The sequence below is a fragment of the Staurois parvus genome, unplaced genomic scaffold, assembly GCF_062004578.1.
Source record: "Staurois parvus isolate SC_StPar_1 unplaced genomic scaffold, SC_StPar_1.0 ptg000013l, whole genome shotgun sequence".
NCBI classification, from domain to species: Eukaryota; Metazoa; Chordata; class Amphibia; order Anura; family Ranidae; genus Staurois; species Staurois parvus.
In genome coordinates this window covers 6,282,294-6,305,681 of record NW_028317809.1, presented here as the reverse complement: position 1 = coordinate 6,305,681, position 23,388 = coordinate 6,282,294, and the positions used below count along the sequence as shown (strand labels likewise).

The 23,388-nt window shown below is 40.1% G+C and overlaps 1 protein-coding gene across 2 annotated transcripts in view; it reads right to left on the bottom strand.

Moving 5' to 3' along the window:
* Positions 1 to 23,388, bottom strand: part of BMP2K (BMP2 inducible kinase) — a 231,130-nt gene that overhangs the window by 87,350 nt on the left and 120,392 nt on the right. For both annotated transcript variants that reach the window (XM_089675396.1, XM_089675406.1), the window contains exons 4-6: positions 21,432 to 21,574; positions 15,288 to 15,409; positions 1,265 to 1,346 (exon numbers count right to left, since the gene is read on the bottom strand). In XM_089675396.1, coding sequence (XP_089531522.1) covers positions 1,265 to 1,346; positions 15,288 to 15,409; positions 21,432 to 21,574 — 347 coding nt within the window. The remainder of the gene's footprint in view (positions 1 to 1,264; positions 1,347 to 15,287; positions 15,410 to 21,431; positions 21,575 to 23,388) is intronic.

The following is a 23,388-nucleotide window of genomic DNA, read 5'->3' as shown; positions in this document are numbered from 1 at the left end:
GCTACAGGGCGGCTGTGCTGGGCAAAAATCTCGTAAATATACACTATTTTGCATTTCCAGGTAAGGGGCGCTTGCCACCCTACCTGCACAGCTATTGGATCCAGAGGATGTCAATCACTGCTTGGTATCTTTCTACACATCTCTCTATATATCTGAAAATAAAACATCTTTACAAAATAATATTCTTAAATAATAACTCAAGTAAAGTCCTCAACAAAATAAAAAAAAACAATATCTGCCCCCTCTTTAAATATGTGAAAACCCCAAAATACTACTCCAATGAAACAAAAGGCCATATTTTAAAAAGAAAGCCTTGCAGCAAAAAGAAAGAAAATGCAAGGAAATCTCTCTACAGCAATACAGCTCTCCAATACAGCAGTCCCAACAAACTCAACTCAAGTGAAACTCTATAGTATTTCTCTTTGCTTCACTTCCAACAACTACATAAAGGAGGAGCAGATGAGCTGGGCCAGCACAGCCAGCAAAGAGACACTTCTGGATTAGGAGAGGGCTATGACATGCAAGGAGGAAGGAACTGTGTGAATCTACAGAAGTGTCAATTCACTTGCAATTTAAGAGGCACACTGAAAAACAATTTAAAAAATAGTTTACAGAAAAGAAAATGCTGTAAGTATTTAATATGCTTTTACCTGCAATTGTTTTAAATTGGTGGCCAGGTCTTTTTATTTCTTAATTAACAAACAAGGCAATTTTCGGTCATACAACCACGTGACTAGTTGTAAGATGAGATCCATTTTATTCTCTCTGTATAAATACTGCTCTTAGCCCCAAATCAGCTTTTCTCTAACTATTCAAGCAGCTTTGTAGCCCTGAAATTGCTCTCACTGGGTACATACAATATTACTTTCAGTGAAAAGGCTGCTGACAGACCTACTTCATTTTGTTTTGCTTTACTCGGTTGAGAAATCCGCCTGCAAATATCATATGACATCTTTGCAGTTTCAGATTGTTTTTGTTTTGATTCTGCTGTTCCTTTGTGTGACAACAATCCTATTTTCGAGTACTGTCATAAGATAAGACTAAGTGGTCACCAATGTCTCAGAGTATATGAAACCCTAAGTGTGTTCCTTGTCAGAATGAACGAGGTTTGCAAAAAGGACATAGTTGAAGTTAAAAGCAGAAATGGAATAAATCACTGGAATGTGAATGTCATGATAAAAATAGCATGACTTGGTAGATGCAGTTACAGATCTGTCATTGCAACAAATGGTCTTCATCTATATTAATAGGAGCTATGGCTTACCCAGATATCTGCCTTTGTGGTAATCTTCTTTCCCCCATAAAGGTTGATCATTTCAGGAGCTCTGTATGAGAGAGTGGTATATCTAAAAAAAACAAAAACAGGAAAAACACGTTTAAAGCTCACAAGATGTCACCAACGTTTATATCAGACCTGGTTAATTGTATGTAAACCATTGCTACAGTAGACTGGATATTACAGTTAACCCCAAATAAAAAAAAAATAATCAGAATTTCAAATCTTCATAAAGATCAATGAGTGTATAACCATCACAACTTTTCATCTTCAGTAAACATTAAATAAAAGTCCACCCTTTGTAAAAGAAAAGAAAATGCATGTGCTATAAATCTGCAGCTAAAAATGTGCATTTATTATGTCAATGTAAATGAACCTGCAAAAGCATTGCAATTGTGGTCAGTTGATTGCAGGTACAACGCTAGGCTCCAGTGGAGTCTTCCTCCAGCTCTATGTCTACAGTGAGGTCTCGCGATGAGACAGTGATCATTGTGTTCAGCCGGCAGGGAAGGTTTCCCATGTCCAGAACTCAATAGCGCAAATAGCAGATTCCCCCATCAACACTGACTGAGGATAGGTAGGGATAGAACATATTTTATTTCCCAGTGTGGTTGAAAAACTAAAAAGGAAGTCAAATTTAATCAGGTTACCAATTGTTTTTTGTTTTGTTTTTTTTAGCCGCACAGGGCCAATCAGTACTGTCCAAAGGGTTGGGGTCATGCAGCCTCATAGATCAGTCAGAAGAGAATGATTAACCAGTGCTTGGCTGGACACTGATGGTCACAAGACTATATACTGTTGATGAAAAAAGGTATTTAGCAGTTTCTATTTACTAAAATAATTGCACTTCCAGGTTGTGTGTACTGTGGGAGACCAGATAGAGTGAATGCAGGTTCCTGGGTTTTATTAACACTTTAAGTTCTCTATTTGTTCTCTTTCGGCCTGTTTAACAATACCATTTAAACTGTCCAGTTTCCTGTGCATACTTCCTGTACTATTGCAATGTGTCTTAATCAGCCCTCCTAGTTATCTTGAGCTATAGAATAACTAGTGTCTGTCTTGTAGAGGTGAGGGAAGTAAGTAGGTCTGGCTAGTATACAAAACACAACTGGGCAGGGCTGACACCACCAAATACTGTGTGCTGTCAGCACACAAACAGGAGTGAATTTCTGGCAGATCAACAAGTATTTTTCTGTAATTTTGTGGTCTTTAAAGGGATAAACATGGGGAAATATGCATGCATTGCAGAGATATAGAGGATGTGTTTTATTTTAAATTTTCCCTGGCATACAGGTCAACCTTATGCCCACCAGTATTTCATCTCTAATCCATCACTGACACAACCACCCAATACTTACCAGAAACAACTGCTTTGCATCATGCATCTAGTCCTTAAACTATATGATGAATGTTAACAGCACTAGGACAAAGCCAGGACAAGAATGATTTGGGGTTTCAGTTTACATGTGGCTCTCAGCTCCCTTTGATATTACTTTGCAGCAGTTGTTAACCCCTAACTGGAGGAAAATGTATATCCTCGCAAACATAGCAAAGCTCACAGGTTTTCCTTAGGACAGCTTTGCACATCACAGTAAAGTTTTTACATTTTTCTTTTTCATGACAAAAACAATTTTTTTTTTTTAGAATCATGAGGGCATTATTTTTTATATTTTAAATTTAAAAGATACAGTTAAAACCCGGAAAAAAAAAGCTATCTACACATTTTTTTTACTATTAACTTGACCCAATGAATACAAGCAGAACAAATTACTAAAAATATTTGTATCTCTACTTATGGTGCCTGAAAACAAATACTGTATATGCTCTTTGTTTCATTTTGTTTCCATTTTTCATTTTTTTTAATTTCCTTTATAAATTTGTATTATATACTGTAAGTAATTTCTGTTTAACCACTTGCCTACAGGGCACTTATACCCCCTTCCTTCCCAGGCCAATTTTCAGCTTTCAGCGCTGTCACACTTGACAATTTGAAAATTTTTATCATTTTTTCACACAAACAGCTTACTTTTGGTGCAAAAAAATATGAAAAAAGGTTTTTTTTTTTTTTTTGTTTCTATTATAAAATTTTGCAAAACAGGTAATTTTTCTCCTTCACTGATGTGCGCTGATGAGGTGGCACTGATGGGCAGCACTGATGGGTGGCACTGACTGCCGGCACAGACTGCTGGCACTGCTGGGCACAGGTAGGCGGCACTGATCATCAGGGGACTAATCATCAGTGCCGATCCATCCTCAGACAATTGTCTGTTATCGGCAGTACTTTCCTCACGCTGTCACAGCGTGAGGAAAGTGCAGCCGAGAATCGGCAACTGCATTTACTAGTGATTTGATGTGTCATTGGACACAGCTGATCACATGGTAAAAGGTCACTGTGATTGGCCTTTTACCACATCACGTGATCAGCTGTGTCCGTAGGACACAACAATCACGGAGATCGTGAGGAAAGTGCAGCCGAGAATCACAGCATGAGGAAAGTGCACCCGAGAATCGGCAACTGCATTTACTAGTGATTTGATGTGTCATTGGACACAGCTGATCACATGGTAAAAGGCCACTGTGATTGGCCTTTTACCAAATCACGTGATCAGCTGTGTCCGTAGGACACAACAATCACGGAGATCGCCAGGTACGTTCTGGGAGGATGCCCTCCCAGGACTGTCATCCGGCTATAGTGCAGTTGGCAAGTGGTTATTCAAAGAAGATAGCACAGTTTGTACACATGTCCAGTGTTAGTGGGAGTGGTAGATTCTGGGTCCAATAGTAGTAAAGTATCTATGCAAGTCACACTGGAAATGGCAAAAAATAGTGCAGGAATCTTTTCTTTTCAAATTGGTGCGGCACCGTAAAATCGGAGTCACATCAATTTGAATGGTTAAATTGCCGACAATAGGGTGCGACTTGTCATGCAATTTGAAACTGTCAAATCGCATGACAAGTCACAAGTGAACCAGGGCAAAGACAATTTGCAATTCAGGAAATGAAGTTTCACCTTAGCAATAAAAAAAAAAAAAAAAAAAAAAGGGTCCCTGTCAACTATGAATGGCTATCGTGGCTATGCAGTCTGAAAGTTTGTAGTGTGACATCGTATGAAAAAAAAAAAAAAAAAAAAAACTATCTGGCTGTTACATTGAGCTGTCTGATAAACAATGAGTTGCTGGCTCAGAAATAGCATACAAAAACATCTGACTTTTTATCATACTTGTTTTCTGTTGGTCGTCCATAGTCTGGCCACAGATGTAAGTTACCAACTACTTACATATTTTTGACAAGAAGAAAGAATACTTTAAAAAAGGTAAGTAAATGTTAAAAAAAAAAAACAACATTTTCTGAAAGTTTCCCTACTCCTTCCCCCCCCCCCCCCCCACTGAGCTGATCCTAGCTACCATTCCTTTCTCAACTGCATACTTACCTACTTCTGGTATTATGCCCAGCCACATTCACTGCTATGTCTACATCCTGACGGCTACTTCTCTTCTTTTCACCACTTGCACATGCACAGTAAAAACCTTGTAGAAGAAAGAAGGGTTTGGAAACTTTCAGAAAACTGTTCTCTAAAGTTTCCTTACCCACAACAGCTATGCAACCAGTAGTTTCAAAAGAAAATCAGAAGCAACATATTTAGGAACACAAAAAAGTGGTGGCAGAAAAAAAATGACCAAATGATCCATTGAGTCTGTCCATTTTTTTATACATGTGTTGTATTTTGTTGTTGTTTTTTTTGTTTGGTCTATTGTTAACTTTTTTTTGTCTTGAGTACAGATTATAACTAGATTGTACTATAGAACATAGGCTTATTTTAAAGCCCTACCAGCTTGCTTCCACCACAACCTGTATTTTATCCATCCCACAAACCTGATGGTAAGCAGACATCATATAAACTACATATTCGTAAAACTTTATCATCAATAAAGGATTCCAAGTAACTTTTTTTTCTTAATTAATGGGACTTTCCATCTCTTTACATTAATGTAGATCACCGCTTCATAAAAACTTCAACCACAATTATCTATTTTCTATCATTTTTAAAAGTTTTACAGTCTCCCTTCCTTAACCACTTTCAGACTGGACACTTTTACCCCCTTCCTGACCAGGGCAATTTTCAGCTTTCAACGCTATCACACTTTGAATGACAATTGCGCGGTCATGCAACACTATACCCAAATTAATTTTTTACCATTTTTTTTTTGAGACAGATAAAGCTTTATTTTGGTGGTATTTATTCACCGCTGGGATTTTTATTTTTTTTGCTATGTAAATGAAAAAGTCCAAAAATTTTGAAAAAAGGTGTTTTTTTTATAAAATTTTGCAAATAAATAATATTTCATCATAAATCTTGGCCAAAATTTATTCCGTTATCTTTTTAGTAAAAAAAAAAATAAATCCAAATTAGTTTATAACCAAAAAGTATAATTTTTAAACATTTTTATTTTATTTTTTTAATTTTTTTTTTTTTTTACATACGGTCACCCTGGCAGTACAGTGTCACCATGGTGACACTGTACTACTTGTGGGGAGTGATGATTTTTTTTTTTTACACTGATTGCTTTTACACCCATATAGGATGTAAAAGCAATCATTTCTCTTTCTCTCTGTGTGCATTCTTGCACTCATTGAGAAGTACTGAGTGAGCTGTGATTGGTCACAGCTTGTCACATGGTACAAGGCTGTTGTGAATAGCCTTGTACCATGTGACCTCTGTGATCATTCACAGATTTCACAGGTAGTAAGCAATGATGTCACAAGTGACATCTTGCTTACTACTTTGCATGTGATAACTGATTGGCCAATCAGTGATCACATGATCGGGACCTCGTACAGAGGTCCTGTCTGACAATCAGTGTTTCACTGTGTCCGGAGGACACAGCGGGCACCGGATCGCGGTGCTGCGCGCTCCCAAGGAGCGTGCACAAGCAGGGTGCGGGGAGGCAGTTTATAAACGGCCACCCGACCCTGCAGTGCCACCGTCCGGCCATTTATATGCAACGGCCAGTCAGGAAGTGGTTAAAAGAGAAAACATGGATACATAAAACCAAGAAAACAGTGATTGCCAAATAACGGTAAACCAACCCATTCTCATAGCTGTGCAGGGAGTTCACGTTTTTAGGTATTGCACAGTTGCTTACATTTATTACTGTTGTTTTTTTTTCATGCACCAGTTAACAGAGGCTAAAAAAGATGGCTTGGAAATGTATTTATAAAACAATTTTGACTCTCTTATGACACCTAAGTTTGAAAATGAATTTCCATCTCCACTCCAACCCAAAGGTTTTTACCCTTTTCTGTTTGGGAGATTCTCCTCACTACCTGCCCCAATAGGGAAAAACTGGGAGTGAAAAGAGGCTATATTTCTCATTGATGTACTAGGAAAATGCTTCTTTAACAGGCATATGTCCCCACTAGAGAAATTCTGCTGATTCTCTGATTTAGTGACACCAAACAGGAAGTAGAAGACAGTGCTCAACAGGAAAAATATGGAAATACATTTTTGCCAAAGGTCCTAAACAGGGATGAGTATGTTTGGATCATAATCTGAATCCATGTGATCAGGAAGCTGCCACCTGTACTGGGCCAATTATCTGCAGCAGGGCCATTCCCCACCTGCAGCCACAATTATAAAAGGAGCATGAGCAGCTGTTGTACAAGAAATGCCTCTGCTGCAGGTGTTTGACACAGTGCAGTGACAGCTTTCCTGGTGGGCTCTCTCTCCAGTGGGTGTGGACGAGGATGTGAGCTCATCGCTAGTCCTAACCGTTCCTTTATCTATCAAAAACTTTAAAAGATGGTTGGAGCTTGGCTTTACCCCTATAGATAATTCAGGAAATGAACTATGTAATAAAAACTGTACAGTGTACAGTATTTGATATTATTCCACAGCAGTATTCATGAGTTTATTCTTTCATCAGCACTTTCTTCATATGGCAAGCATCTGGTAGATGTGCAAAGCTGAGTAGAGCTACTGTAACTACTAAACCACATAGAAGGTGTCAAAATCCTGTTAGGTTCAGGAAATGCATAGTGTGCACACAGACTATCACTAAAAGATATCTAGCTGATTATTGCTAGATCATTTTTATTAACTGTGAAACATGTAACAATTTGATATTTATGGCCCCAATGGCCATATTGATCCTGAACTTACACCTTAGAGTGGCAGTGGACAAATGAATGAGGAATTTAGGAGACAGTGTAGTATGCTAGGCAGCATAAGAAGCATGTTTCTAATGACAATACAATTAAATTATCAAAGAAGTTAGGGGTCTTTACAACAAGGCACCTATCACACAAAGGGTCCAAATAGCTCAGGCAGACCTGATCAGATCCTCCAATCACCCCTATGGACTGGCAGATATAAACGGAATTGTGTCCGTGTACACCAGCTTACCTCCAATCCGACCTGGTCTGCTAAAAAAACCAAAGGGGATCCATCCCCCTCTGTCTATGCAGATCATGTCGGAGGGCAGAGTGGGTGTAAACGGATAACAGAGTCTGTTTATTCCTGGGCACCCATAGAGCAGAGCAGGCTCTGTCTGTGTCCGCTCTGCGTAAATTGAGTGGACACAGACCTGTCATCGGCCCACTTTACTCTGATCAGCAGGGGATCAGCAGACAGATCTCCTACTGAGCTAAATGGAGTCTCCCCCAGGTGAAAAGGGCCTAAACCAAGACACATGTAAAAGTGTGCATAGACAGATCAAAATTCATCTGATTCAACAGAAGCCTGTGGAATTTTGATCTGTGCAGGGCCCTCTCTGTTAGACAGAAGTTGGTCGCTAGATTGACTTCTGCTGAGCGGACATGCTGAAAAACGTTTGTCGATCAGTGGCTGCAGCTGTCAGAATGCAATGTCTTGTTGGGGGGGGGGGTAGATGCCTGCATGCACTATGCTTGTGTGATGGATGATTTTATTTTTGTGTGTTCTGGCTGAATTAAAAAAAACATTTTATTATTGCAGATACTTATATAACGCCATCACTTTACACACACACACACATATATATATATATATATATATATATATCCCTGAGGGTTAGGAACAGATGTGAATGTAATATCTATCTATATCTATAGATTGATAGATATATATATATATATATATATATATATATCTATCTATCTCAATCAACCATTCACATCAGTCCCTAACCCTCAGGGGGTGTATAATCTAAGGTCCATAACTCAAATTCATACATACACATACTGGGGCCAATTTTAGACAGGCTCCAATTAACCTACTAGCATATCTTTGGAGTGTGCTAGGAAGCCGGAGTTACTGGAGGAAACGCACACAAGCACAAGGAGAATTCAATGCAAATTACAGGCAGGTGGTGCTGTGGTTGGGTTTCGAACCAATGACCCTAGTGTTGCCAGTTAGAAGTGCTAACAGGGTAGCCACTGTGCTGCCCACAAACTAACAGTCTATGACTAGCTTAGCACATAGAAGCAAAACAGGGGAAGGCACAGGGAATTTAGATATAGCCTGTGAAAACAGTTGAGGGCACCCAACAACAATATGTACTTCAAAAGTGACACTGGTTTCACTAAACATACAAAATTATGGATTACACTGGTCTTGTCACTTGGCCATTAATAGATTAGTGGAAAAAATGACAAAAAAATCAAAACCAAAACAAAAGTACTACTGTTTTTGGAGGGATGAGATTAGTTTGTGATCCAGTTTGTAAACTTGGAATGCATTCCTAGTCCAGTCCATCATGCACATGTTTTCTTATCTGTTTACAGTAAAAAACCACCAGCACGGTCAGCTCTCAGATCCAGACTTCTACCACTTTTCTGTCAACAGTTACTTCTATGCTTATCCAAACTATAATCTTAGATTATGGAACAAAAACAGATATTTAGCCCTGGTAACATTTGTAAATGACACTACTACCCATCTCTCCTATTGACTGTCGCCTGCAGGTTTTTATCAGGTTAGTATCTATCACAATCTTCATGTCTACTTAACACTAACCAAGATTTATCACAGGGTGGTCATACAGAGCTCTGAATAGCTTTAACTGCAGTTAGCTACCTTAACCATTTACCGCTCGCCCTATGGCCGAATGGCAACCGGCAAATGTCATCAGCATTCCGGGTAGACGCCATATAGCATCCTCCCGCACATGCGCAGATTGCGCTCCTGCAGAGCCGCACAGCGGCGCGATCTGTCACCGGCCGTGTACCTCGGACACGGCCAATGACAGATCTGAGTATCAGCCCCCGTTGCCGGTACGATGTGACCTGCTGTGACCAATCACAGCAGGTCACATGACAGTTGTATACAATGGATGGCTTCATTCATGCCATCCATTGTATACTAGTGTCTAGCTGTGAATGGTCACAGCTAATCACATGCACATGTCATGTGATTAGCTGTGGCCAAATCACAGCTAAGCACAACAAAAAAAAAACCCTGAATGAATCGATGTCATTCAGGTAAATGCTTGCTTATAGCAAAGTAATTCTTTGCTATAAGCAAATTGTGTAAAAAAAAAATACAGATCACTTCCCCAAAGTAGTACAATGTTACTATGGTAACACTGTACTACTTTGGTCATAGTGAAATATGAAAAACAAATCTTAAAAAAAAAAAAAAATTAATAAAAAAAATTATATATTTTTTTCATACTGTCACCAGTCAGTGTCCCTGATCACCGCCATGCCAGTTATATGATGACGCTGTACTGCACTGGTGACAATATGTAAAAAAAAAAAATAGTGAAACTAATTTTTTTAATTTTTTCATTTTACGAAAAATTATGACAAAAAAAATACAACTTCAAAAAACTCGCCATGCCTCTTATGAAGTACGTCAGACTGTCTACCTTGCAAAAAGGGGTCATTTGGGGGATATCTGTACTGTTCTGACATTCTTAGACCTCAAGAAATTAGATTGGCTGTCAGTACTTCAGGATTGATCAATTTTCAGATCTATACCATAGTTTGTGAACTCTATAACTTTCCTACAAACTAAAAAATACATCCTAATTTGGGTTATTTTCACCAAAGACATGTAGTAGAATACATCTCGGCCTAAATTTATGAAGAACAATTATTTATTTGCAAACGTTTATAACAGAAACTAAGAAAAACGTGTTTCTTTCAAAATTTTTGGTCTTTTTTTTATTAATTTAGCAAAAAATAAAAACCCCAGCAGTGATTAAATACCACCAAAAGAAAGCTCTAGTTGTGTAAAGAAAATGATAACATTTTAGTTTGGGTACAATGTTGTATGACCGCGCAATTGTCATTCAAAGTGTGAGAGCACTGAAACCTGAAAACTGACCTGGGCAGGAAGGTGTAAAATTGCCTGGTATTGAAACGGTTAACCATCTATTGTAAAAAAAAAAAAAAAAAAAAAGAAAGAACCAGGAATCACTGTTGTAAAGGAGACTTATCAGATCTCACTTTTTACTTTAAAGCCTTCAAGAGGTAAAATATTACTTATGTCCCCACTTTCTCTTTAAATCAATTTTTCTTCCTCATCTTACTGGTGCCGCAAGTTAAAAAGGAATCCAATACTTCTGGGAGTGTTAGATCCTTGCTTTTGCCTTCCCAGTTGCGGTTTTCAACTAATTCATGCCCCTTCCCTGCCTGCTACCACACTTGCTGTTGAGAGAAAGACAGAGTGTGCACACACAGGCCAGCAGAACCTAGAAATGTATTTTAAAACCATGCATCTGTTATGCCTTTGTTTAACTCTGCGCTGGGAATGTGCATCTGGCTTGAACAACATGCAAAAGTCAGAACTACTACAGAGTGTCATTCTAGGGAAAAGGTTTCTTTAAATGCAAAGCAAGTCAAAAGAGTTTTGAGCCAGGTATCCAAGGGAATAGGGTTAACTGAGTATTTATTACCGGCCATATAACTCTAGCACCTTATGCGTCACACACCCGTGCATAGATATTGTACAGGGATGGGTCAGGGACAGAAAGCATATATCTCCATGGTACCGACTATGGCATTGTTAAAGTGATCCCTTTTTCAGATTAAAAGAAGCAGACAATACCTCTGCCCCTATTAATTGGGAGGCATTAAAGTGTGTGGTTCAGGGCTTTTTTATGAAGCATGTATCCAGACTTCAAGCGGAGTTCCAGCTAAAAAAAAAAAAAATAAAAGTCAGCAGCTACAAAAACTGTAGCTGCTGACTTGTAAATTACAGACATTTACCTGTCCCTCATTCCAGCGGTGTCCTCACCGCCGCTGGTTTTACTGGCCGTCTTCTTTCCCTGGCACCAGCATCTTTAGTGTGGGCACCTGATTGTGACAGCTTGTAGCTTCACAGCCGGGTGCCCACTGCGCATGCACGAGAAGCGCTGCACTTTGTGATTGGCCCTGTCACGTGTCCCAGAAGACTATGGAGAGGGAGGACAACTTCTGCTTCCGATCGCCTACAAGATCGCAGTGGAAGTGGGAGCGGGTACCCGAATTTGACAGGTACCCGCTCCCACTTCCACTGCGATCTCCTAGGCGATCGGAAGCGGTGTTAACCCTTGATGGGGAGTGGAGGTGGGGGGGGGCAAAGTATTAAAGCGGAACTTCCCCTTTTGGGTAAAGCTCTGCTTTAAGAGGGAATGTCTTGCTCAGATTGTGGATTTCTCAAACCGCATCTCCACATTGGAAAACTCTCATAAGAGGAGTCAGTCTCCCACTACCATGCTTGCACTGTCTGATGCTAGACTCCGAATTTTAGAACTACTGGACCAGAAAACTAACCACTTGCCCTCCAGAGGATTTACCTCCCTTCCTGACTAGGCCATTTTTTGTGTTACGGCGCAGCGTTGCATGACCGTACCACTGCACCCAAATTAAATTTACGTCCTTTTTTTCCCTATGAATAGAGCTTTCTTTCAGTGGTATTTGATTGCCTGTGCGGTTTTTATTTTTTGCACTATAAGAAAAAAAAAGACAGACAATTTAGAGAGAAAAAAAAGCAATATTTTTGACTTTTTGCCATTAAACATATTCAGTAAAAAAATTTAATTTTGTCATACATGTAGGCCAAAATGTATTCTGCTACATGTCTTTGCTAAAAAAAAATTAAAATATCCCAATACATGTAAATTTAGTTTATGTGAAAGTCATAACGTTTACAAATGGCAGTATATATACTGTGATTTTTTTTTTTTTTTTTACTAGTAATGGCAACGATCAGCGACCTATAGCGGGATTGCGACGGGCATACTGACACTGGGGGGGGGGGGGGGACTGACTTGGTGTCACGGACATCCCCAGTGACACCAATACAGTGATCAGTGCTACTAAAAAGCACAGACACTGTACTAGAAAGGGTTAACATGTGGGGCAATCAAAGGGTTAACTGTGTGCTGTGTTAGTGCTTTCAACTGTAAGCACACTGCTTTGTATGGCTCTGCTGTGCAGAACCATTTAAAGCAGTGTGCAGGAGCGGACAGGGGAGAGAACTGTATTGATTACATACAGTTCTCTCCCTCCGTTGATAATGCTACGTGATCACCAGGTGGCGGCCGGGACCCAGTGATTGACAGCCGAGGCGAATAGCTGCGAGGGTAGGGAGTGCGCACTCCCTACCCTGAAATGCAAAATCATGTAAATATGCATGATTTTGCGCACCCCTGCTGCCCTGTAGCAGTATATCTGCTACAGGGTGCCGGAAAAGCGGTTAAAGAAAATCTGCGTAAACTGTTTTCTGTAGATGCTAACAAACCTGGGTGGATGTTGGCCAGGGCATTACATGCCAAGAATAGCATTGCTTCTATCCAGAAACTCAAATGCTCAGATGGCCTACTTACCTATATGCCTAACAGAAATTATTGGCTTACTTTGTTCTTTTTATGAAACTCTATATAAAACTTACCTTCCTGTCCAATTGACTCCTACTCTTTCCACTATTCCTTTAGAGATGGTACAAGAACTTTAAAAGCCCTTTACAGAAGAACTTGCTATGGTACTCTCCTTTAAAAACAATAACAGTCCAGGCCCAGAATGGTATACGGCCCGCTTTTACAAAACTTTTCGAGATCTCCTCACCCCACTCTTTACCAAAACATTCAATACAGTCTCGGCGGACTCCCCTTTCCGACGCAATCACTCTAAGCCCGTATCAGAGTATTGCACACACCGGGTAAAGATCCTGCTATCGCCCCATTTCCCTACAAATATAGAAATGCGGATGTATTCCAAAATGATTGCTAACTGACTTACGCCTCTGATCCCTTATCTTGTACATCTTGATCAGGTGGGCTTGACCCCTGGCAGGAAGGCTAAGGATAATACCCTTAACCACTTGCCAACCACGCTATAGCCAAATGACTGCTACAGCGCGGTTGTCCAGTTCTAGGAGGGCGTCATATGACGTCGTCCCAAAACGCACCCTCCTGCGTGCCCCCCCGGCGATCTCCATGATCGCTGTGTCCAGTGGACACAGCTGATTACATAATGTGGTAAAAGGCCAATCACAGCGGCCGTTTACCACGTGATCAGCTGTGTCCAATAAAATGATATGGATTGGGACAAGATATTGGCTGTGTTATACAAACTGTCGGTATGTTCTCAAGAGCGCAATTATAGGATCTTATCTAGGTGGTATCGATGCCCTATCATTTTGCATAAATTTGACCCAGCTGTCTGTTGTCTTCTGGCGCTGCCTACAGGAGACTGGCACCATGACCCACAATACAGTAAATCTAAGGTATATTTATGATTTTGTCCCCAACCATTTTGTCAGTGTTGCCTGGCTTCTTTAGACAAATTAAAAAGAACTTACTTAGGCACTTTATCACAGAGGCCCATTCTGTGATAGCCCGACGGTGGTGCCAGATTGAAGCTCCATCGCTGGCGAAATGGGCTTGTGAAGTGGACAAGACTGAGTACATGGAACGGATGATTGCATGGGATGAAGATAACTCTGACTCGTTCAAACTTATGTGGACAGTATGGTCTCATTTTAGATATTCGTCTTGAGTTTGAGTCCTTTGTCTCTGATAAGGTCTTAAGGCCCCCAACATTCCTGGGCTCCTCCCATGGTCCCCCTTTATGTCCCCCTTCTACCCCTCTTTCTCCCCCCTAACCCCCCTTCCCCCTTTTTTTTTTTATTTGCTTAACTTTATTTTTTTTTTCCTTTCTTCCTTTTACTTCCTCTGCTACTTTTATGTGCTTTATTGACAGATGGTTTAACTGTCTTACACATTCACCCAAATATTTTATCCTCCGCTGAACTGACCTAAAATGTCTGACATCCCATGTGATGCATAATCAATTTATATACATCTGCTGATATCTCACTGTAGTCTGGGGGCTTTTGTAGAAAGGACAGTTTTGACATTGTAATTGCTCTCTATGCCTTGTGACAACTGATGATCACCATACTTTCTCCACCTTTTCTTTTGGCACTATATTTTATTTTGCTCGTACTATTTGGGTTGCATGAGTATTGCTAAATATGTTTGAATACCTTTTGAATCTGTATTGTACAACTGTAATATTTGCCTATACTTAAAAAAAAAAAAAAACCACAAGCTTAACCCTTGCCTTTCCATTGTGCAGTGTGTTAAATCTTCATACTACTGGCACAGATAGTACAGATACCTGGTTTTACCCAGGGCACCGTGGTTCCTATCTCTGGTTGAGATGCTGCTACAGGATATAGAAGAGCTGTCCCCCAACTGCACAATGCAAACGCAAGTAATTGGCAGTCTTTAGAATGGCCAGACAGAGATTACTTTGATGCAGGTTGAACATGTACATGTGCCAAGCAAAACTTCCTGATTTAAAAGCAAAGTTTGTAGACCCATGTTAAGGTACCTACAGTTATTAAAAAACATTTATCTGAAGGCTATCGTGTCCCCTGTAGTGTGACTGAAATTCCACTTAGAAAAAGGAATGTAAAAGCCACTTTCAAGTTACGTTTTATGTTTTCTTGTATTTGCACTTTATGAAAAGTCTACATATAAAAAAGACAAGTTAAGTTACGTTTGTTTTGCCCTAAGGACAATAAATGTTGTAAACTTACTTTTTAATTTCCTCTTCTACTATGTTTACTCCATCACTTTGAGGGTTGAGAAATCTGTTTGTTGCACTACCAAAGTCACATAGCACATAATTCCCGCTGTCATTTAGCAGAATGTTTTCAACCTTGAAGATGAAGAAAAACAAATTTTCATATGCTGCTGAACACAGATTATAACTGGTTTTGAATCACAAACACAAATGATGCTTATAAATAGTGATTTTATACATTTCATATCCAGAAAAAAACTTCCTCTAATTTGCACAATAGTTTGCAACTTATTTTTATTAGGAACCAGTCGTGAAATGGGATGTTGTGAGAAGTATCAATTGCATAATAGAATTTTGTGAGAAAGAGCAATTGAGCTAAAAACTCTGCACAGCTTTAGTTCCCGGTCATACCGGTGCGACTTGTCATGTGATTTGATAGCGTCAAATTGCATGACGAGTTGTACCATATGGTCAGCAATTAAAGCGGTCATATCAGCGATTCCGACCTGGTGAAGTCAAACCGATTTTGAAAGTGGTGCGCTACTTTTTTTGTAAGTTCAGGAGCGACTTGCATAGACATCTGTGCACAAATGTCTTGCAAATCACACCTGAAGTCGCACTGACATTCTATTTTGAAATCGTGCAACTTCATGAAGTGAAGTCGCACGATTTCAAAGTCTGATTGGTGTGACCGAGGTCTTAAAGGGGTTGTAAAGTCTCAAGGATTTTTACCTTTACACATTCTATGCATAAAAGGTAAAAAAACCTTTGGTGTTCACCAGAGGACACCCTTCCCCCCCACCAGCCCCCCTAATACTTACCTGAGCCCCATCTCAATTCAGCGATTGTGCACAATAGCCAAGGCTTTCCGGGTACTTTGCCTCCTCATTGGCTGAATCAGCAGTGGGAGCCATTGGCTGTCAATCAAAGTCAGTGAGGCAATGAGGAGAGAGAGGGTACAGGGTCAAGCCGCAGCTCTGTGTGTGCATGGACACGCAGAGCAGCAGCTTGGGAGTGAGCCAACTTTGGTGCCCCCATATCAAGATGCTTGCTCTACGGCACTTTGGCAGGACGGAGAGGCCAGGAGCACAGTCGAGAGACCCAGGGAGGATCGGGGCTGCTCTGTGCAAAACCACTGCACAAAGTATGACATGTCTGTTATTTAAAAAAAAAATGCCTTCATTATCTCTTTGATGCCTTAAGGGAAACTTGTACTGACAGCACTATGAAGTAATACAGGCTTCTATTGTTAACCTCTTTCTGAAAACATTGGGCTCTATATTTATATGTAAGCATGTGAACTCAGAGGAATGTCAGAACTCATTTTCTAAACACTTGTTCTGGGTGAGTGACTCACCAAGTCTTTAGGTTGACACGACAGACTGGCAACCCACATTTTGTTTTATGATAGAAAGTGAAAGAGGTAAACCCTCTGCCAAATTTGTATTGCTGTGTGTCCCATTGGGAAAGTTTACCATTACACTTTTACTGGTGACTACTGTTGCAAAAAAAAAGAAAGTGAGGTAATATCCAAAATTTTAGAGCTGTCCCCAGATCCAAAGATAGGTGGAAATCTTCCAATGGGGAATACTGTTCTGGGGACGATGGTCTAAGCGGAGAAAACCTTAACATCCTGCTCAGACTCTGGGACAGAAATGAAGGGACATTTCCCCAGGGATACACAGACAGCAAAAAATAAACAGTCAGGCGTTTCAAGTCTTCCCTACGTTATCCAAACTAAAAAAAGAGAGTTCTGGCTATACATGCACTTTAAACTCAATTTGCTTTTATTCAAGATGATTGCATGGTTTATGAATCGCAAAAGCGTTGAGTTCCATATTATGGGCGTTGCATGACAGAATAAATGAGTTAAAAATGTTTTAACACCACTCTGGGAGGAGTAATTTTCTTTTCTCTCAGGGACAACGAGGGCTTATGGGTAACCAGAAGTTTTTTTCAGATAGGCGAGGTTCACATTTTTTAAGATTTTAGGAGTGAGTAGGCCAGATAATGATTTATCCAATTTTTCCATAGGAGGCTGCCAAAAGGGACCACATCATGCAGCCATAGGAACAGAAAATCAACCCAAACAAAAGTGTAAAATTCTACAGGATTGGGGATATTGGTAAAACAATGGATCAGCAAGGATGAAAGGGGAATACTTAAACTGCTAAGTTAAATTACCAAAATCAAATGCAAATCCACTTAAAATGATTTTACTTTACAAGCATCTATTCACAAATGTTACATGTGAACATTCATCTTGTTGTAAATCTTCAAAGCCCAACTCCAGGCACTCCTTGTTTAGTCCAGGAGTAAGGAATAAACAGTAACACTATCCATATTCTTAACAATGGCAGGATGCCTCCCAGCTGCAAGAATGATTCCCTGGATCCTCTTTCCTTTGCTGCTCACCAACATCATCTTATGCAATGCAGGACTTGCAGTCCTGCATTGTGTGCAGGGGCCCGCTCACATCTCGGAAGCAGTTCATCCCTAAACAAGATAATGGACGTGAGACTATGAAGATGGAAGTAGCTAATATAATGTCTCTCAGACTGCATATGATACCTGCGTATCTATGTACAGTTGTGTTCAAAATAATAGCAGTGTATTGAAAAAAAGTGAATAAAGCTAAAAATCCTTCTAATAGCTTTTATTTCCATACACACAAATGCATTGGGAACACTACACATTCTATTCCAATTAAAAACATGAAGAAAAATATATCAAATTTGTGTTGTTCCTCTAAAAAAAATTGAAGAAAAGTGAATATTAGACTGTTCAAAAAAAAAGCAGTGTTTGTATTCTTCTTTACAAACTCAAACATTCACTATATAACTACATTATATAAAACTACATTATATAACTACATTCACTTTCCTTTGAATCTCTTAATTAATATTTAGTTGTATAAGCACTGTTTCTGAGAACTGCTGGACATCTGTGTTGCATGGAGTCAACCAACTTCTGGCACCTGTGAACAGGTATTCCAGCCCAGGATGATTGGACTACAATCCACAGTTCTTCTCTATTTCTTGGTTTTGCCTCAGAAACGGCATTTTTGATGTCACCCCACAAGTTTTCTATTGGATTAAGATCCGGGGATTGGGCTGGCCACTCCATAACGTCAATCTTGTTGGTCTGGAACAAAGATGTTGCACGTTTACTGGTGTGTTTGGGGTCGTTGTCTTGTTGGAACACCCATTTCAAGGGCATTTCCTCTTCAGCATAAGGCAGCATGACCTCTTCAAGTATTCTGATATATTCAAACTGATCCATGATCCCTGGTATGCGATAAATAGGCCCAACACCGTAGTATGAGAAACATCCCCATATCATGATGCTTGTACAACCATGCTTCACTGTCTTCACAGTGTACTGTGGCTTGAATTCAGTGTTTGGGGGTCGTCTGACAAACTGTCTCCGGCCACTAGACCCAAAAAGAACAATCTTACTTTCATCAGTCCACAAAATGTTGCGCCATTTCTCTTTAGGCCAGTCAATGTGCTCTTTGGCAAATTGTAACCTCTTCAGCACGTCTTTTTTTCACCAGTGGGACTTTGCAGGGGCTTCTTGCAGATAGCTTGGCTTCATATAGGCGTCTTCTAATTGTAACAGTATTCATAGGTAACTTTAGACCTTCTTTGATCTTCCTGGAGCTGATTGTTGGCTGAGTCCTTGCCATTTTGGCTATTCTTCTATCCATTCGAATGGTAGGTTTTCGCTTTCTTCCACGTCTTTCAGGTTTTGGTTGCTATTTTAAAGCATTTGCGATTATTTTAGCTGAGCAGCCTATCATTTTCTGCACTTCTTTATATGTTTTCCACTCTCCAATCAACTTTTTAATCAAGGTACGCTGTTCTTCTGAACAATGTCTGGAACGACCCATTTTTCTCAGAATTTCAGAGAGAAATGCACTGTAACCAGCATGTACAACATTTGCTGCCTTCCTTCCTTAAATAAGGGCAATAAGTGCCACCTGTTTTTCAAAGAATGAATGACCTCACTAATAGAACTCCACACTGCTATTATTTTGAACATGCCCCTTTCAATTAGTGATTCAATTACACAGAATCAGCAACATGCATGTCATGACTGTTGGGTCTGTTGGATTTCTATTACTCTACTACACCTGCTAGTAAATTATTTGCCATGTAGAAATATCATTTCTACCAAAAACAGTGATTGATCAGGTTAGTGATGTCTGACTGCTATTATTTTGAACACAACTGTATGTGACTTCAATTGTACTTTAATGCCGAATTCCAGGCAAAACAATCTGTGTCTAAATACAAGAGGATTGTAAGTAAATACTTGAATGTTGGGGTCTTTTGAGTATTTCAGTCAGATCTTTGAAGTAATCCAGTATGAAGGTGTGTCTTTATTTAGGAGTTTCCAGTAATATAGACCAGTCACTGCTGCTCTTTTTCCTTGTGACCAGTGACTGGTCTAATATTCATCAATCTGGATTTTCTGCTGGCAGCCTGTAGTAGGGAGAGCTGCTGGGTCTCTCCACAGATTTCCTCTCTGAACAGGCTAGGCACAGATCAGCGTTTATATCACTGCTACGAAAAGGGCTTGCAAAAACATTTTGTGCACAGAAAAGTGTATTTCAATACTTCATGGCCATGAATATACATTGCTCAAAAAAATTTAAGGAACACTTTTTGAATCAGAGTATAGCATCAAGTCAATTAAACTCCTGGGATATGGAGGAGATTCCAGGAGACAGGTAGTTAACTCTAGGAGAGCTGGACAGGGACATAGAAGGTTCTTAACCCATTAGCAGGACTGACATTTGCTCCTTGCTTTGTGCAAGGAGGAACAGGATGAGCACTGCCAGAGCCCTACAAAATGAACTCCAGCAGGCCACTGGTGTGAATGTCTCTGACCTAACAATCAGAAACAGACTTCATGAGGGTGGCCTGAGGGCCCAACGTCCTCAAGTAGGCCCTGCCCAGCATAACACAGAGCTCGATTGGCATTTTCCATTGAACACCAGAATTGGTAGGTCTGCCACTGGTGCCTTGAGCTTTTCACAGATGAGAGCAGGTTCACCCTAAATACATGTGACAGACGTGAAAGGGTCTGGAGAAGCTGTGGAGAATGTTATGCTGCCTGTAACGTCGTTCAGCATGACCGTTTTGGTGGTGGGTCAGTGATGGTCTGGGGAAGCATATCCATGGAGGGACACAAGGACCTCTACAGGGTAGAAAATGGCACCCTGACTGCAATTAGGTGTCGGGATGAAATCCTTGGATTCATTGTCAGGCCCTACGCTGGTGCAATGGATCCTGTGTTGCTTCTGGTACATGACAATGCCGGCCTCATGTGGTCAGAGTATGCAGGCAGTTCCTGGAGGATGAAGGAATTGATACCATTGAATGGAGCCTACGCTCACCTGACCTAAATCCAATAGAATAGCTATGGGATATCATGTTTCAGTCCATCCGACGACACCAGGTTGCACTTCAGGCTGTCCAGGAGCTCAATGATGTCCTGGTCCAGATCTGGGAGGAAATACCCCAGGACACCACCCTTCGTCTCATTAGGAGCATGCCTCGACGTTGTCAGGCATGCATACAAGCATGTGGGGGAACTCATTTTGAGTTGCTGCAATGAAATTTCAGCAAAATGGACTAGCCGGCTGCATAATTTTTTCACTTTGATTTTTGGGGTGTCTTTGAATTCAGTCCTCTGATGGAAATGAAAATTATCAACCTACAAACAATGGGGCATGCTTACGTTCCTAACACATTACCCAGTCCATATTAGTATAGATATCCATCATGATATTTTTTCCCCACTGATCGGTTTTCAAAGTGTTCCTTTATTTTTTTGAGCAGTGTATTTTAATGGAAGAGTTTGTTCATTGAGTTCTACTTTAAATATACATAAATGTATCCTTCTATTCAAGATTTGGTTTTGGGAAAATCAAAACATCAATTTTTAGAGTAAAGCATTCTCTCATTTTCCAACTAATTAAATACAAAAATTGTCTCATTTGTGTGTGTATGTGTATATATAAAACACGCATACATATAGCACAAATGTTTTTAGTAAGCCGCATACCCCCAATTTCCTGTTACTGCTGTGTGTGATGGTACAGTATATGCTGAATATACAAATCAGAAAAGAAAAATAAGAAAACTACCTTTAGATCTCGATGCACAATTGGAGTTTTGCACTGATGAAGTCTTGCAACAGCTTCACATGTGTCACAGAATATCCTCAAAACCTCGGCCTCCGTAAACCCAGACTGTAGCCTCTGATTCATTTGATTTACAACTTGTCCAGCTGACAAAACAAAATGAATTTCATAATAAAACTGAACAGAAAATTTACACAAACACAAAAGCCAGTATCTGTTTTTTGTTTTGTTTTGTTTCTTAACTCCACTAAACGCCCAACATCCAAGTTTTTAACAACATTTTGCTTGAATTATTCATCGTCTTTTTGTCTGTCAGGGACTTCACTGGTAAAAACTGTGCACATAAAATCCCAGGCTGCATGTACTTTCCCATTAATCTATCTGCTAGACTTCTCATTTGTAACAATTAATATATATATATTATATGATAGACCACTAATAGTGACACTTTTCAAGCTGCAGTATAAGATCAGAAATGCCAAGCTCAAGAAGGGGCCAGGGAAAGCAGAGATGGGAACTACACGAGAAACATCTTGCCTCTACAGACCAAAATACCAGTGTGTGATTTTGGCAAACAGTTACATGAAGTGCTGGAAAGCTTAAAGCGGGGCTAAATTTAAAAATAAATAAATAAATAAATAAATTTTTTGCACGCATGGTAAAATAATTTAAGTCTATTGAGGGACACAGGAATTCTTAGACTGGGTTATACTGCTACCTACAGAAGAAATTGAACAGTGATATCAAAAAAGCTATTGGTCAGCACAGAATAATCCTACCCACAACTGTCACGTCTCACTATTCTAGCAAAGTAGTCCTGAAATCATGAAAATAAAGAGGAGCGGGACCTGTGTCTTAATGGGCTCCAACAAAAGGAGATTACAGTACATACAAAAATCCTATTTTCCTTCTCATTCATTGAGGGAGACAGGAATTCTTGGACTGTTGGTTGGTCCAAAGGCAGTCCAACAGAGGAAGTGGAAAACATAGCAACAAAGCAAACCTGACAGACCCAAGAAAACCTAGAGACAGACGCTCTTTCAGCTGCAAGCAAAGGGATTGAAAGTGTGAAGCTTGCATCAGATAAGGACTGAATATCCACCTGATAGAACACAAAAAACATTTGATAGTAGCCTTGAAAACTTAGAAAGGTTGCTAGGTATCAAAATGACCAAAGAGCACTAACAGATCTAGTAGACTGCTTCTTGACAGCAAAGGGTGGAAACTGATCCGATGACCATAAATATGGAGTATGGGTTTGCCTTGTCTGACTGAACTGAGACTAAATGATCTTTCAGCACAGTGGCCCAAAGCTGCAGAGAGCCCAAAGACCCAAAAAACTATAATGTTGATTGGGAGATGACATTCTGATGAAGACCAAGTCCCTTGCACCAACAAGAACACTGCCTCTCCTCATCAGCTCGATAACCTGGCAATTATCATGAGGATCTTCAAAAAGAAAGGACTCTCCTATATCAAAGCTGTGATCCTGACCACCAAAGGATATCCTGGACCTAAGTGTCACACAAATCTTTCTATTCTGGGGCTAAACTGACATCTCATGGTGACAGAGGGCACAATTCACCAAGCGGTACCTTACTGCAACAGAGTATGCGGTAGGATACAGCATAGTATTTTTTTTAAAAAAAAACATTTGAATTCACAAAAAAACACTACTAAAATACCGCATGCGTTATTTTACCAAGTCATGCGGTATTTTAGTAGTGAAAACCATACGTGGGTTCCCCACTGACAGCTGAATGTAAAAGAATTGCCAGCAATTTAAAAAATGCCAAGAAAAAAAAAAGTGTGGGGTTCCCCCCAAAATCCATACCAGTACCTTATCCGAGCATGCAGCCTGGCAGGTCAGGAAGGGGGGGGGGGTAGAGCGCCCCCCTCCTGAACCATACCAGGGCACATGTCCTCAACATGGGGGGGGTGCCTTGGGGCGGGGGGCTCC